General features: G+C 59.6%; 3 protein-coding genes across 4 annotated transcripts; all 3 read left to right on the top strand.

Moving 5' to 3' along the window:
* Positions 1–466: 466 nt before the first annotated feature.
* Positions 467–4,003, top strand: ABB37_02489 (hypothetical protein; the record flags this gene model as incomplete). Its single annotated transcript, XM_015799491.1, has 1 exon — positions 467–4,003. One exon carries the CDS (start codon positions 467–469, stop codon positions 4,001–4,003), a length of 3,537 nt encoding a protein of 1,178 aa, XP_015661093.1.
* Positions 4,004–5,859: 1,856 nt separating this feature from the next.
* On the top strand, positions 5,860–13,591 carry ABB37_02490 (hypothetical protein; the record flags this gene model as incomplete). Its single annotated transcript, XM_015799492.1, has 1 exon — positions 5,860–13,591. Exon 1 carries the CDS (start codon positions 6,992–6,994, stop codon positions 13,589–13,591), a length of 6,600 nt encoding a protein of 2,199 aa, XP_015661094.1. The 5' UTR covers positions 5,860–6,991.
* A 655-nt stretch (positions 13,592–14,246) lies between these two features.
* On the top strand, positions 14,247–14,932 carry ABB37_02491 (putative 40S ribosomal protein S13). Of its 2 annotated transcripts, none has more exons than XM_015799493.1 (1): positions 14,247–14,932. In XM_015799493.1, the coding sequence occupies exon 1, from the start codon at positions 14,275–14,277 to the stop codon at positions 14,722–14,724; it is 450 nt and encodes a 149-aa protein (XP_015661095.1). In that variant the 5' UTR covers positions 14,247–14,274; the 3' UTR covers positions 14,725–14,932. The 2 variants fall into 2 exon arrangements, with proteins under 2 accessions (XP_015661095.1, XP_015661096.1); XM_015799494.1 differs by having other exon boundaries at positions 14,255–14,932.
* Positions 14,933–15,393: the final 461 nt, after the last annotated feature.

Here is a 15,393-nt window from a genome sequence, read left to right on the forward strand (position 1 = left end):
TGTATCGTGTGCTTCATACCATACATATATGATAATTTGTCCGCGCTTGGCATTTCCTGTTGGTCTATTCTCCTCTTGGTCTTTTTGATTGTACTCCAACAGCTTGCTTGCATTCTACCCTGTTTCTCGCTTGTATAGGTTTCTTGTTCTCTTCCTCTTGTTTTCTTCTCTGTTTTCTTGTAAATTTGCTGCTTTTGATTTCGCCACAACTAAGTTGTTTGTTTCCGTCGGCTCTTTCGTTGGTTTGTTTGCTTGTTTGTTGACGCCCTGTCGCGCGCCTTTCCGCGCGTTCTTTTGGTCTGTAGAAGCACCTGTCCTTCTTTGTCTGTTGGCGTCGCATCTCTTTTTTCTCTGCTGTGTTTTTTTCTTTCTTTGTCTTCCTTTCTAACTGTTGTGTCCGTCTTCTCCCCGCGACGACGGAAAGACGGGAAGAAGTGTAAGAGCAGCTAGTGTAGAACATTCTATCATGCCATCCAACTCTGGAGGCGCGGCGGTGGGCACGTCCTCACCGCCACCGGAAACGACGCGGGTGGACAAAGGCGACGATCACCACACCTCCCGGCGCGGCAGCACGGCATTGTGGGTCTTCCCTCGCTCCTCTGCAGAGGCGCTCAGCGCACATGACAAGGGTGTAGACGCGCCGCAACAGAACAGCGGGCAGCCGAACGACTACCACATTCCCACCTCCGACTCGTCGAGCGTTTTTTCAGGCTGCGAGACCGTCGCCCCGCAAACGCGGGGCATCTCCTACGAGCAGCCAGACCAGAAAGCTTCGCACGGACTGCTGACGGGACTACTGTCCCGCCGCGGCGGAAGAGGGGAAGGTAAGCCGCGCAAGAACGACTCCAACGGGCGCAAGCAGCGCAGTTCCCTTTCCTCGCAGATGTCGCTGACCAGCGCCGCGAAGCACAGCAGTAGCAGCGCTGCGCGAAATCCGCTTCTAAAGGGTTTCGACGGCACCGCAAATAACACTGGTGCCTCTCCTGTTGGGCCGCATGTCGGTCGGGGCAGCTACGACTGGCCCACCCCGCCATCCCCCATCAAGAACTCTGAGATCCTCCACCCACCCGTCAGCAGCAGCCGCCACGAGCTGTCCACATCGCCCATGTTGTCCTTGCAGTCGCACTCCTCGCCAAATGGGACCCTCGTGCACGGAGAGCGGCGCGACAAGCGCAGCGCCAGCCGTTTTCCCGAGCAAGGCGAGTCGCACTTTGTGCCGCTGGGCTCCACCGATTTGGCCAACCGCGGCGATAGCAGCGCGAGCGGGCGGCGACAGGAAACTGACGAAGTCAGCATGGATGAGGCACTCAGCAGCTCCTGCGTAAACGGCAGGACGGTCTTCGTAGGACGCCGCAAAACGCACAACCACGGCGGCGTCGTCCCTGGAGCTTCACCTTCCACCTCGACCAGTCAATATAACGAGCTCCTCGTCCACACACGCAGCTCACCGGTGCGGCTGTACGGCGGGGACGAGAACGACGCCTCCGTCCCCTCCTCGTTCTTCCACCCAAGAAGCATGCGAGATGCCAAGGCGGTGCTGCTGCGCCACGCGCAGGGCGCCAACGCGTCTGTGCGCACCTCCCACGCGCAGAGCCTCTACCGCGCCCCGAGCAACGTGGGCGGCGGCGGCGCTGTGGACAACGCCGGTGGGGCGTCGCACCGCCATGCAAAGACGCGTGGTGCGAGCCGTGATCACCGCAGCTTCAACTGCAGCCGCAGCGGCGTAGGGCGAGACGAGGGCGGCTCGCTGTACTCGATGGGCTTCGACGATGACGCGGTGCGCACGAGCATCTCCCCTGGCAACGTGGAGTCACTGACGTTCACACGCGCGGGCGTGCTGTTTCCCGCGACGGCGGCCAACCAGGAGGGCAACATGACAAGCTCGAGCACCGTCAGCACCTCGCGCCGCCTCAGCCGCACCGACGACGGCAGTGGGGCGATTGTGGAGGTGATGGAGACCTCGGCCCTCACCTCACGTGGTAACGTCGCGGGCGGCAGCAACAACAACCGCGGCAGTTCCGCACAAAGCACACGCGGCCGCTCCACCGGGTCCATCGCCACGCTGAGCAACGGTCGCCACGGCAACAACGCCAGCGAGGATGATACCTCCTACCTGCCCTCCACCACCACCTATGCAGGGTCCTACCACCCGAAGCAGCGCCAGATGCTCAGCTCTGGCTACTCCCTCAGCCGCACCGGCGGCTCCGACGGTTACGGCGACAGCGAGGACAGCGTCGAGATGGAGGAGCGCCACCGGCAGAAGGTGGACGAGGTTCTGCGACGGTTGAACCGACCACAGCGGGCCAACGCCGGCCCCAGGCAATCCGCCACGAGCCGACCCGCTGCTTCAGATATGGGCGGCCCCCGCAACGAGGTGATGTCGGCGCTGAACACGTCAACGGGCCCGTTGACCGGCGACATTGGCACCTCCGGCACGAGCGGCGACAACAACAACAACTACGACGCCAGCGGTGGGGGCGGCGTGACGTGGCCTTGCATTGGCGGGCTGGGCTGGGGGAGCCTCACTGGCTTTGGCGCCGCCGCAGCGGAGTCGGCTACCGACGAGATGGGGACCGCGGGATGGCCGGGCCTGGGCGGTGAGGGCGGCAGCGAAGAGTGGTACGCCCGGATGCGCAAGAAGGCCGCGGAAGAGGAGGCGGCGGAGGCTGCCGCTTATGCGTGTACCGCCTCCTCCGCCATTGCGGACGCCAACGCAAGGTTCTTGTCCCCCGGCACCATCTCCATCACAGCCGGTCCGTCACTGGCGCCCAACAGCAATCCCACACCCGGTATTGCTGTCACGTCATCGTCCGCCACAACGGAGGCGCCAATGCCGAGTGTCGATCATAGCCCCGCCGCGCCGCATCCGTCGTCGAGGCCCTCCAGGCGGATTTCCGCCCCTCGCTCCTCCCTCACTCCCCAAGCAAAACCGACCACCTCTGCAAACACGTCGCTACTGCCTGCACGGCCTCCGACGTCGGCGCGCACGCCCGCTAAACCGGCCGCTCCGTTCACAGGGTCTGAGAAGGGCGTCGCCCACGTTTTGTCCTTAACAGAGCACTTCATGCGACGCCCGCCCGGTGTGGCGAGGCACCCGGAGCAGCCGCAACAGCAACGGAACACGCGCAGCTCGAAGTCTTGTAAGTCCCCGCTAGACCCACCTCAGATGGACATCGAAAGCTTCGAGGCCCATGCGCCGGCTCCGTCAGAGGAGGCGAACGACACGGCATCCGTGTCGTCGGGCTGCCAGCCATCGCTGCCGGCCGCCAACGCCACTACCGCACCCCGCACTCGTCGGGTGTCCTGTGATAGCGCCTACCTCGACGCGGTCGCGACGACAAATGTGAACGTCGACGTCAGCGGTGGGTGCAGCAATGACAAGAACATCGACAACTCGACGGGCAACGGGACAGGTGTGGTGTTGCCTTCGCTTTCCCCGCCACGCACTGAGGCGTCCACCCCACTCTCGTGCACGAACATCGGTGCGACCACGCCGGGCCATCGCCGCTTTGACTACCACAGCCGCACCTCGCTGCCACGTGTGCTGCCGATCTCGTCGGGGAACACGGGTATCGTGGGTAGTGCGAACTCGACCTACAGTGAGGCCAGCTCTGGTTCACCGAAGCACAACATCAAGACGGCCGAGCGCATCTCGATGCTCTCCTCCACGAACAACGACACCTCTGGGAGAGGTATCACCAGACCTGCGTCCCCCACCGCTTCGACGTCGCAGCCCGCGCGAGGGACACCGCCGCAGGCGTCCGTCAACGGCACCTTCACCGCCGCAAGCGCCACCAGCTCGGCCGGCAACGAAGTCGTGCCGCGCAAGCGACGGCACATGCCGAACAAGCGCCCCATCGCGCCCGCCTCGGCTGCCGTCCGCGCCGGGTCCACAGGGTTAGTCCGTCCAGGCTTGCCGACTGGACCTCCACCGAAGAGGCCGGAGAACTCTGCATCGCCGACGCGGGTCGTCACGGCGTCCACTCGCCGCCGCATTACGTAGTTCGGCAGCGCGAAGTACGCAATCGACGTATCAGAGAAAGTGGCTAAGGCAACTGAACGCCGTTGAGATGCATGTGCAAAAAAGATGATGATGATGCGTTGTAGCGGAGTGAGGAAGAGTTGAGGTGATTTTCTTTTCTTTTTTCCTTCTTCTTACCCCCTCTTCTAAACAAAAAGTCCCAGCACACCTCCCCTCAAGTTCATCGCTACCCGCTGCGTTACTCCCTTGTCATTTCTCGCGTTGTCTTTTCCTTCACTCCCTACGAATGCTGTTGATTTGTACATTGATGATTTGTTGTTGTTTTTCACCCTTGCAGCACCAAACGAGAAACAAGGATTTTTCTTTTGGCTTTTGCTTTTCCATCTAGCTTTTCGTTTTCGTGTCAATACTTTGGTTTTCTTGTGGCTGCTCTCTCTCTCTCTCTTGCGTGTCTGCTTCACATTCATCTGTAATTGGCCGCTTCGTCTTTCTTTCCTTCTCCCCCTTTCTCCGTCGTGTTTTGGCCTTCTCCACAGGCACGGACCCTTTTTTCCTTCTTTTTTCTTCTCTTCTTATTTGTGTGTGCGTGTTCGTGCGGTTTCCCTCATGCCTTCCTTTTGCCACAGCAACACCTACAGCGGTATTTGTTACTATTCTGGTTGTTTGCTGTTTCGATTTCCTCCTTTTCTTCTTTTGTTTGTTTTGACATCACGGAAGCAATTATATTTCGCAAAGTCTGTACAGATCAAGTTCACACAGACTTGAGACGAAATCACAACGTACGGCTTATGGTTTTTTTTTTCGATGCAATGCGCAACTGTACGTGTTTCTTCCTCTCTGCGCCTATGTGTATATAAAGATATTTGTATTATTTGTTGGGTTTCCTCTGTTGAATTCCGCAGAAAAGGTCGAAGTTGCCTCGCGCGCTTCCTCTCTCTCTCTCTCTCTCGTCATTGTGTGTACGCGCTCTCCTTCCCCTACCTCGAAGGGCACCACGACCGCGATTGCGACTCCTATTGTTCTTCCTTCTTTCTGTCATTATTTTGTTTTGTTTTCTCACGGCTCTTCCGCGAGCAATTTATTGAAGTGATTTATTTCGTTTACTAGCCAGCGGAGTGCAGCGGTTCCCCTCCCTCCCTCCCTCTCTCTCTCTCTAAAATTCAAATGAATAATAAAAAAACGGTAGATGAGAGTGACCGGGCGAAGGCAGAATCCTCCTAAATATCGGGATAGATGTACAGTATCTTCCATATTTCAATATATAGTTTTTTTCCCCACGTTATGTAAAGCATAACCATCCTGGTTGTCGTTGTCGTTGTTGGTGTGTTTCCCCTTCTTCAGAGTTTCCTGTTATCTCGTCTAAACGAAAAAGGAACCATTTACGTAGTCCTTTATTATTATTATTACTGTTTTCTTCTTACTATTTATCACTCCATTCTTTTTTTTTTCTTTCGACCCAAATCTTCTAGCCATTTGCTGTGCCTACCTTGCTGTGTTTTTTCCTTTTTCGCCTATCATCATTGGTATCCACAACAGATCGAAAAATAGTAATCTCCACTAAAATGGTTCGCATGGTCTCGCCGCTGGTGTTTTCCTCACGATACATATATATTTGTAAATTGAGAAGGCCGCTGTTGTTGGCGTTGGTGACACCGTGTACGCGCTCCGTGCATTTTACTGTCCACTTACCACACCAAACCGATGCGAGGCGAAAGGGAACGGCATTTGCCTTCATGTCGATCGATACGTAAATGCTGTCCTCATCTCAATGCGCATTGGAAAGCGAAACGGCGTTGTTGGACTTTCTCTCTACTGCTGAATCGCTTCTCTTTTTCTTCTTTTTTTCTCTCGCCTTTATTCTGGTAATTTGCGTTTTCAGAAACCTCCCACTCGTAGCGCAGACGTGCGAACCCACACAGCTCACTTTACGCCGTAGTGCCCTGCGAAAAGGCAATAGTTAAAGCAGTCGACAAACAGCAGGACGCGGCCCCCTCCCCCGTCCCCCTCCCCGTCCTTGCATCACTGCATTGATTTATTCTTCCGGCGGCGATTTACGCTGCGCTGTCGATAAGAGAGAACGGCGGAAGAAAAGGGCACGGAGAAGGGGCGCATCGACACAACGACAATATCAACGGAAGTGAGCGCTGTGTATCGTTTCAAAAGCATACAAACATACAAGAAAAAGGAAAGCCCGGAAAGAGAATAGCGCACGTTCAGCAGACTAGGTACCACACTCACAACAACAGTTACATTGGAAGGTGTTGGTAGAGGTTGACCTGCGCACGGGCAAGGTTATCGTTGTCTTGAGTTTATTTCAAAGCTGAACATTTCCGTGCGCCGTCCATATAGACTTTTTTTTGTTTTCACCTCCTACGCCGGTAAAGTAAAGCTGTGAAGAGAGTTCTAGAACGGAGGGGAAAAAGCCACGAGAGCAAGCGAGCGGAACAGGGGACAGCCGAGAAAGCTGAAACGCATTTTCCGAGAAGCAGTTTGTCCTTTTCCAACTGCCTCTCTTTCCATCGACACGCATGTCACGTATTTAGCAGCGGACTCTCTCCCTGTCGTCTTTCTTTTCAATTCTGAAGCTCCATCTCTGATGGAAGGTGTCGTTCTATGCACCATCAAGGTTCGATTTGCACTGTTTCCTGCGTCTTTTTTAAAAACTTTTAGTGTCAGTTCTCACTTGTCATCTTTTCGCTGAGATTTCTAGCAGTTTTATCGGCTCAGCGTCTTGCGCCAGTGTTTTCTACGTCGTCTTCGGAGTTACTCACTTTCTGGCGTTAAAAAGGAAAAAGACAAGATTGGTCTTTTGCTCTTTCTGGATATCACACATTTCCTTTGTGCGTCTCCTCTTTACGTATTTGTGTCTCGAACGGTTTGCCGTGCGGTGGAAGGTTCTATTTTCCCTCGCTTGCTTTTCAATTGAAACCCTGTTCTATCCGTTTTTTGTTCCTCTTGTACGTCAACACAAAAGAGTTGTTTAATTCCTATCTTTTCTCCTTTTTTGAGATGCCGCTTTCGTCGTCGTGCCACGATTTCGGTGATGCCCTCCACGCCGGTGGCCGGCAGCGTTCTGCTCCGTCGTCAGCAGCGGTGGCCGGAGCACCGACGCGGTCACCTGTGCAGCAGGTAGGCCGAAGCAGTACACGTCTCCGTTACGGTCACTCGCTCGCCGCACCACGGCAGCGCCCGGCATCTCCCGACGGCACACACTGTGTCACAACGGTGCCGCTGGGCACAGCAACGCTGGCAAAGCAGGGGGAGCGGCACCCGTCCAGATCGCTGCCCATGTCCCTTCCTCAGCCCCAACCGGAGAGGAGGGCAGTCTCGACGTCACCACGTCATGAGCAACAAGAGCACCTACAAGGTCTTGCATCTTCGACCGATGGTCGCTCTTCGGCTGCGTTGAACCGATACCCACGCCGGTCCGCGCAGTCGCTGCCGTCGCATGTAAACCCCACCTTTCAAACAGAGGCGGGCAGCAACGCCCGCCTGTCACAGTTGCGCAGCACGACGCCGAGCGCCAGCCTGTCGAGAGACACCGCAGCGCTGCACTCTATCCCTCCCAATTCTACTTCCAGTGCCGCCGCCCCACCTCCGTCGGTGCCGTCCACCTCCCCCCGCCTCGGCCATCTCCGGCCCCTCTCCACAAGTCGTGAGGCGGACTACGTGAATCTCGCCTACCAGCGTGGCTTAATGGGTCGCTTCCGATGTGCCATCCCAGTCGTGGTGTGCACCCCCGCTGCTGCGACGCCACACGACAATGCCGTGAAGCAAGAGAAGCTGCCCAACACGACGGACGCCGCGGGAGGGCAAAACGACGAAGGCCATGTCGGTGCTTCTCTGATAGCCACGCACGCACACGTTGAGGACGCGAACAACACAGGAGCGGGAACAATAGGGGCTGCGGACACGACGGCACCTACGCCAGCTGATCTGCCGGAGCGTCGTACCCACAGAGAAGCCTCCCCTTCTGTTGCCGCAGACGCTGCCGTACCTGGGAACTCGATGCTGTCACGTCCGCGCCTCAGCACCTCCAGGTCAGCGACCTCTGTGGTGAGTGGGTCGACGGCGCGTCGCGGCCGTGCCAGCGGCCAATTCCCATCCTCCGCCTCCTCCCTGCCACGCCGGTCCGTCCGTTCAACACCGATGTCGACGGGCGTGCGCACGAACAGTACAGGCGGCCTCGTTGCCACCGCCTCCTTTGGTGGTGGTGGAGGTGGAAGTGGTGTGCCGGCGGCCAACATGGAGCCCCTCACCAGGTCCGGCCTGCACACGTCGCTCTGGGCGGCGGTTCAGGACGGCGGTATCGAGGTGCGCAGCATGGCGAACCCAAACCTGGTGTTGGCGAGTCATCCTCGCAAGAACCCGCGAGCGATCATCACGTCGTTGGTGGAAATGTGCGGCAACCGTGTCGCTGCCGGTCACACCGACGGCTCCCTTCATCTCTTCGACGCCGTCACGTTGAAGGAGGTCGGCGAGCACCAGCCGCACACGGCAGCGGTAACGAAGCTCCTCTACGTGGAGGCAGCGCCACGAATGTCCCTGTTACCCGACGCAACCAGGCGTGCGACGGGCGGAGACACCAAGAGCGGGCCGGCGCCCATGTGCTCGCTGCTGGTGACGGCCTCCCTCGACCACACCATCACCGTTTGGGAGGCCGCCGCGATGACACTGATGCACCGTCTGAGCGGCAGCGTGCGCAGCGTGTGTGCGCTGGCGGCGACAGCTACTGGCGGTTACGTCTTCAGCGGCTCCGACGAGGGCACCATCCGCATGTGGGACGCCGTGCGAGGGCAGCAGTGGGAGGCCACGAAGGACGAGCGGGCACAGCTGCGCAGGGGCTCACGGGAGGGGGTGCTTGTGGAGGGCGGTGCGGTGACGAACCGGTCGTCGCAGCGCTTCGTAGAGTACACCGAGGCCAGCATCTCAGCAAATGACGCCGATCACGACAGCAGCAGTGAGAGTCTCTCCGAGGATCACCACGCCGGTCCTCGCGGCCCCTTCCGTCCCCACGCACTCGCTTCCCTGCGCGCCAGCGGCGGGAGCGCTTCGTCACACCCTATCGCGCCGAGCCGCGGCCCCTCCAACCGTCGGTCCCTCCTCAACTACGGCGGTGTAAAGGTCGTGCCACACGTCACGTGCCCTCTCAACAGGGGCATCTTGACGCTGCAGCGGCCGAGCGCGCTGACACGGCCACGCGATACGGCGGGACTGCCGTGCACCTCCTCCCGCTCGCTGCCCACCACGGAGGACGTCTTTGCGCCGATGGACGCGGCAACGTCCCCAAGCCCTTTTCGCGAGGGGGACGGCGTGCTGGCAGGACCGGGCGGCGACATCTCCCCTCTGCGCACCACGCTCGATTACGAGGCGGAGGTGGCTGAAGTGGCTGGTGGCCATGGTGGCGGCGGTGCTGCCGTTGCTGTGCGAGTGAGCCCACTCGACGACGACTCGCGCGTGCCCGCATCATCGCGGAAGCACCGGATCGCAAAGAAAAAGACGCGAAAGGCGGGCAGAGGACAAGTCGGCACCACCACTTCCACCTCTTCCTTTACTGGCGGTGGGGGCGAGGAGAAGGGCAAGGACAAGACGCCTGAGACAGGCAAACGTAAGAAGATCAAGAAACCGAAGAAGCGTTCTGCGGCAACCGCGTCCCAGACAACGGCGGCAGCAGCGGCGCGGCTCCCGGCGAATATGCTGGAGCAGCGGCTCGAGACATGGATTCGTCTATACAACGAGCGTGTGTTGTTCTCCGCTGCGTCGCAGCAGCTGACAACGCGCTTTGCAGCTGGCTACGACGCAGAGACGGCGATGAACTGGCCGGTTGAGTGCGCTCACGCGGAGTACATCGCCGCCCTTGCGGTAGTGGAGGACCGCCTGCTGGTGAGCGCCTCGTGCGACGCAACGGCGAAGGTGTTCGCCCTGCCCTCTGGCCAATACATGCGCACCCTCACATCGTCGCGCCGCATGCCGCTGTCCGGGGTGCTGTACGACAGCAGTGTCGGACGCATCTACACAGGCTCTTCCGACGGCACGGTGTCCGTGTACGACATGACGAGCCCCGAGCTGCCGTTGTTGTCGCAGCTGCAGTCGCCGCAAGTTACTTTGTCGTGCACCTTTGTCCCGTTGTCGATGGCGCCGATGCAGCGCTTTGTGATCAACGGCGCCGTCGAAGAGGCGGACGCACAGGCAACGGAGGCGGTCACGCCTCCCTCCAGCACCGCCGTGGTGACGACAGTGGCGCAGTTTGACAAAACAACGCCGGCGCACGGTCCGAACCAGACGACGTCGAGCTACCGAGTCGGACAGCCCTCCCTGCGCGAGCTGAACGCGGCCGTGTCGCTGCAGCTTCTGCAGCAGCAGCGAGTCGCGAATTTGACGGCGGCGGTGCGGCGAAAGGTGAAGGGCACGGTGGAAGCGATGGAGCTGCGTGGCGAGCGGCAATGCGGCATCGTGCTGGCCCAGACGCACCGCCGCCGGCAAATGTCGCACGCGTGGTGGCGCTGGCAGCGGTGGGCGCAGCGGCGGGCGGTGCTGCAGAAGTTTTCTCAACTTGCGGAGACGCGTGCGCACAGCGTGGCGCATACGCTGCTCGGGCAGTACATGCTGCGGTGGGTGAATGCGACACGGCAGCACAAAAAGGCGGCGGCGAGTGCGGTGTTGCGTGCGGTGCAGCTGAAAGGAAGCGACGCGGCGCTACTCTCCGTGCCCGCGGAGGTGCGGTCTGGCTTGCGCTGCACGCTGGATCTGATGTCGACAACCATGATAAAGTCCTTGAATCGGTGGACACTACGATGCGTGTATCGGCGCTGGCGTGAGTTCCAGCGGATTCGCCACGCAGAGCTGCAGCAGTCCGTTGGCTACAATAAACTCTTGTTGTCGATGAACGCCAGCGCCGATGCACCCAGCTGCTACACTTTGACCCGTCTTACCCGCACTGCGACACAACGCGCCCACCACGCCCAGGCCCTGTGGCTGCTGACGGAGTTGACTGAGCGGTGGCAGTCGCAGCGACAGCGCCGGCACTTCTTTGTTCGGTGGCGCGCCTGCGCACGGCTGCGTCAGAGCATGCAGGTGCGGCGCGAGGAGGATGCGGGGTGGAGGCTGGTGGAGCCGCTGTCTTCCACGTTGGTGCAGCCGCGGCTGCTGCGCCGACGCTACTTCGATGCGTGGCGCAACTTCGCCCTCTACCTCGCACGCGGCGGTTCACTGGCGAGCGAGCGGGACACGCTGCAGCGGGAGTGGGCAACGCTGCAGCGGGCACTGGAGGCTCCCACCACGGTAGCGGAACTGACGACGGAGGTGCAGGAAACGGAGGCCAGTGTTGCACAAATGGCGAATGAGAGGGCGACGCTGGCGGAGCGCGTGCAAACCTTGGCCGATGAAGACTGTACCTTGCGTACCGAGGTGGCCCTTCGGGTGTTGATTGCGGGGTACTACGTGTCGGATGCCGTGGCTACGATGGCGACCACGGCGACCACGACACCACGAGCGCATGCGGGCGTCACACGCACCGCACTGAACGCGCGACGCCCATCCATGGCCTCTTCGGTTGAAAGCGGCACGGCAGGTGGTGGGGCATGTCGGGCGGCGGTGAAGTCGCTTGCGTCCGGCGCCGCGTCCACAGGGAATACGGAGGACGGGCTTGCCCGGTCGACGGAAGAGCAGCGTGACAAGAAGCTGCTCTTGGAGGCCAGTGCGGTGCTACGCGCGCTCAAAGGCAACTGCCTGCAGTGCGCCCGTGACGACAAGCTGCTGGCTCAGGCCCACGCGCTGTCGCTACGGCTGCCCATTTACGAGCCCCTCGTGAATGATCTCATGACCAGCGCAGAGACCACTCCCAGCCGCCGGTCGGGGCAACAACAGCGACGGCCGCCGCCACCTTCTCAACGGTCCACCACCGCGTGGTCCGTGTCGAACGCGAAGAAAGCCGCTTCGACTGCCACCTCCGCACACACGTCCGCTGCATCGGCTTCTGTCTTCCTCTCAGCGCAGCAGCAGCAGCGACGCCAGCACTCGACGCTGTCCGGCTCCGTTTCTAGCGGCGAGTGTATCGCAGGTGCCACGGGAGCCAGTACGCCCAGAGCAGCAGCAGTAAACAGCAACAACACCATCCGCGCCTCGACAGCGGCACAGATGTGGTCGGCGCAGCCGGTGGAGGAGAACTACCCTAGCCTGGCTGATGCCTTCAACGCCATCTACTCGAATTTGCTGGCGCTGTTGTACAGCGCAGCGCGCGAGTGTGGTGTGGCCGCCAGCGCCACCGCAGACGTGGAGAGTGGCAACAGGTGCACCCCTGCAGCGACGGACGGCGCCGCCGTACCCCTCTTCAGCGAAGGACGACGAGCGAAGTCAATCGAGATGGAGGACGACGACGAAGGCACGCTGGAGGAACTGCAAGCACCAGTCGTGGCGCCATCGTGGCTCGCGCAGGTCCCACTGAAGCAGCGCCGCACCATGGTCGGCGAGGTGCTGAAGCTCGTGACGCTCTTCGATAGCTTCGCTGCGCACAGCGATCTCCCTGTGGAGCGGGCAGGCAGCATCTCGTCCAGGGGCACCGCCAACACGCGCGCCTTGCCGCTCTGCAGCTTGTGCAGCCACAAAGCGGCGCAGTCGCTGCTCCGGCACGCCGCGGTGTTGCTGGAGCTGGTGGACCCGCGGCTGTGGCAGCGGCAGCTGAAGCTGAACTATTTGCAGGCCGCCTACGCGGCGGCGATTGCGGAGCTAAATGCGACGGTGTCGTCCTCGCACGTCAGCGAAGCCGGGCGGTATTCCTCGACGGTCATAACGCGCAGCGAGAGCGAGGACAGAGCCGCCTCGGTGCCGCTGCCGCCGCCTGCGCTGCGCCTCTCGGCGGAGGTGCTACAGCGTGCGATAGACAAACTGCGGCCGACGTCGCACACACCGGCGAGGGCAGTGCCTTCCTCTCAGCAGACAGACACGCACACGTCGCCGACGACCACCAATAGCGGCTCTGATGCGCTGTCGATGCGGCCGAGTGCTGCGCCCGCGTTTTCCACCGCTGGACGGACCAGCTCACCGCCGTACCCCACGGCGCTGCTGGCCAACCTCGAGACACTCCTGGAGAGCCGCCACAACAGTTGCGGGGAGCATCTACACGGCGCCACCAAGAGCACGGAGGAGGAGGGGCAGACCTCGACGACGGAGCCGCAGCGCGCACAGAGCATTAGCTTCTCCCATCGCACCTTCTCCGGCGTCTCCACCCCACGATCCTACACCCCACGTACCACCACGTCATCGGTGGCCGGGGCCTCGATGGGGTTGTTGAAGCCGTACCTCGGCTTTCGAGTGAATGTGACGCGGGACGCACACACCGCACGGCGCACCGCGACGGCCATCACCATTCGCGACGTGGCAGAACAGTACGTGAACGCAGACGGCGTGGAGGTGGACAGCCCTGCGCTCGTCGCTGGCCTGCAGGTGGGCGATCAGCTGATTCGCTTCGCCGGGTACGCCGTCACCGACCTCGCTGCCTTCAACGCTGTTGTCTCGCGTCACGTGCACAGCGGTGCGGAACTGCCTGTCGTGGTGCAGCGGGGTGAGGAGCTGCTGAGTACCACGATTGTCGTCGGCACGCGTATTGCGTAGGTTGCAGATGATGCCGGTGAGGGAGCACAACTGGAAAGAATGCACTGCGCTGCTTTCTTTTTTCTTCTTCTGTTGTCAACCATGTGCGACCGTCGCTGGGTGAAGGGACGAATTGCTGAGGAAACTCAATACAGGCACGAAAGGCGCTGAAGTAGCGTAGTAAAAGTGTTGGTATGTTTCTGTGTAGGCTTGTCGTTGTCGTTGGTTCTGTTCTCCTCCGTATCTTCTATTTTTTTTTCCTTCCAAGGTTATTCAGTGGTCCTACGTGCAGATGGGCTGTGCGAGTGAACTCGCTCTTTGTTGCGTTCTCACCAATCTGTCCGGCCAACAAACGACGTAGAGATGTGTAAAGTAAACCCAACATCGACGGCAACAATAGTATCAGCAAAAACAAACAAAAAAGGATTTGATAGATGCTGTCTGCCGTTTCGAAGTTTTTCTAGGCTACATCATTGTTCTCATACAAAAATCTATATTGGCGGCGTTGCAGGCTGTAGCGTATCTCACGGCGTCAACGGCGCCGCCTAGATGCGATGCATAACGCTCTTGGAAAAGAAATGGCTTCTTTGGTGGTGGATGCTGTGTTTGTCTTCTCATACTTCTTCTTCCACCCACGAACTCCTCCTTTGCTTTTGCACTGTTTTCCTTTCTTCACAGCCATATAGGGGAATTAGTTATCAAACATGGTCCGCATGCACGGTAACGGCCGCGGCAAGGCGTCTTCTGCCCTGCCCTTCCGCCGCACTCCGCCGTCGTGGCTCAAGGTTGCGAGCCGCAACGTTGTGAAGATGGTGTGCAAGAGCTCCCGCAAGGGTATGATGCCGAGCCAGATCGGCATGGAGCTTCGTGATTCGATGGGTATTGCCCAGGTGAAGAACGTGACGGGTCGCAAGATCCTGCGCATCCTCAAGCACAACGGCCTCGCCCCGGAGATCCCGGAGGACCTGTACTTCCTGGTCAAGCGCGCCACCGAGATGCGCAAGCACCTGGAGCGCCACACCACCGACCGCGACACCAAGTACCGCCTGATCCTCGTGGAGTCCCGCATCCACCGCCTGGCCCGCTACTACAAGCGCGTCAAGCAGCTGCCCCCCACCTGGAAGTACGAGTCCGGCGCCGCGGCCACCGCGTAAGGTAGCACGTAGCTGCCGTTCGCGCTTCCCGTACCGTGATCGGTGGCGGTCTCTTTCCTTGTCACATGGCTACTTTCTTTTCTTGCTTCATTTTCTTTTCATGTGTGCCTGGACTTCTTGTTGATTTCTTCACGGACGCAAGGGTCTAGCGAAGAGTTTCTTTGTCGGACCATTGCCGCCTGTGAAGGACATGAATACAGCGATGAACTCACACACGTACCATCAACAACGACAAAAGACACGCAACTACAACGCGAGGCTGCTCGGTTTGTGGTCGAGTATCTCGCCGGGGGCTGCGGACCTGCGGTAGGACCGTTTTCCCCTGCTTCTCGCTCTACTGTGTCTCTCGTAGATCTCACCATGTCAACGGTCGCAGAGACGAACGCTTTCTCATGGTTCGTCAACTGCACGTTCGTTACCCAGTTTCTAAGATGTGCAGAGAGGAGATAATAATAGCCGTACTCTCTCTCGCGCTGGAGTTCCCGCTTACGAGGAAACCCAGCACGCACTTCGGTTAGCTTGCGTTGCTGTCCCACAGCGACTTGACGAGTAAGTGCACTGCGCTCTCCCCAGGTCATTGGAATGCTCGACTTCTACATTTTTTTAAACACGATGTGTATCGGCCCCTCTTTCTCCACCGCTCCTCTCCAAAAACAAAACCTCTCACAC

Source organism: Leptomonas pyrrhocoris (genome assembly GCF_001293395.1).
Source record: "Leptomonas pyrrhocoris isolate H10 chromosome Unknown, whole genome shotgun sequence".
NCBI classification, from domain to species: Eukaryota; Euglenozoa; class Kinetoplastea; order Trypanosomatida; family Trypanosomatidae; genus Leptomonas; species Leptomonas pyrrhocoris.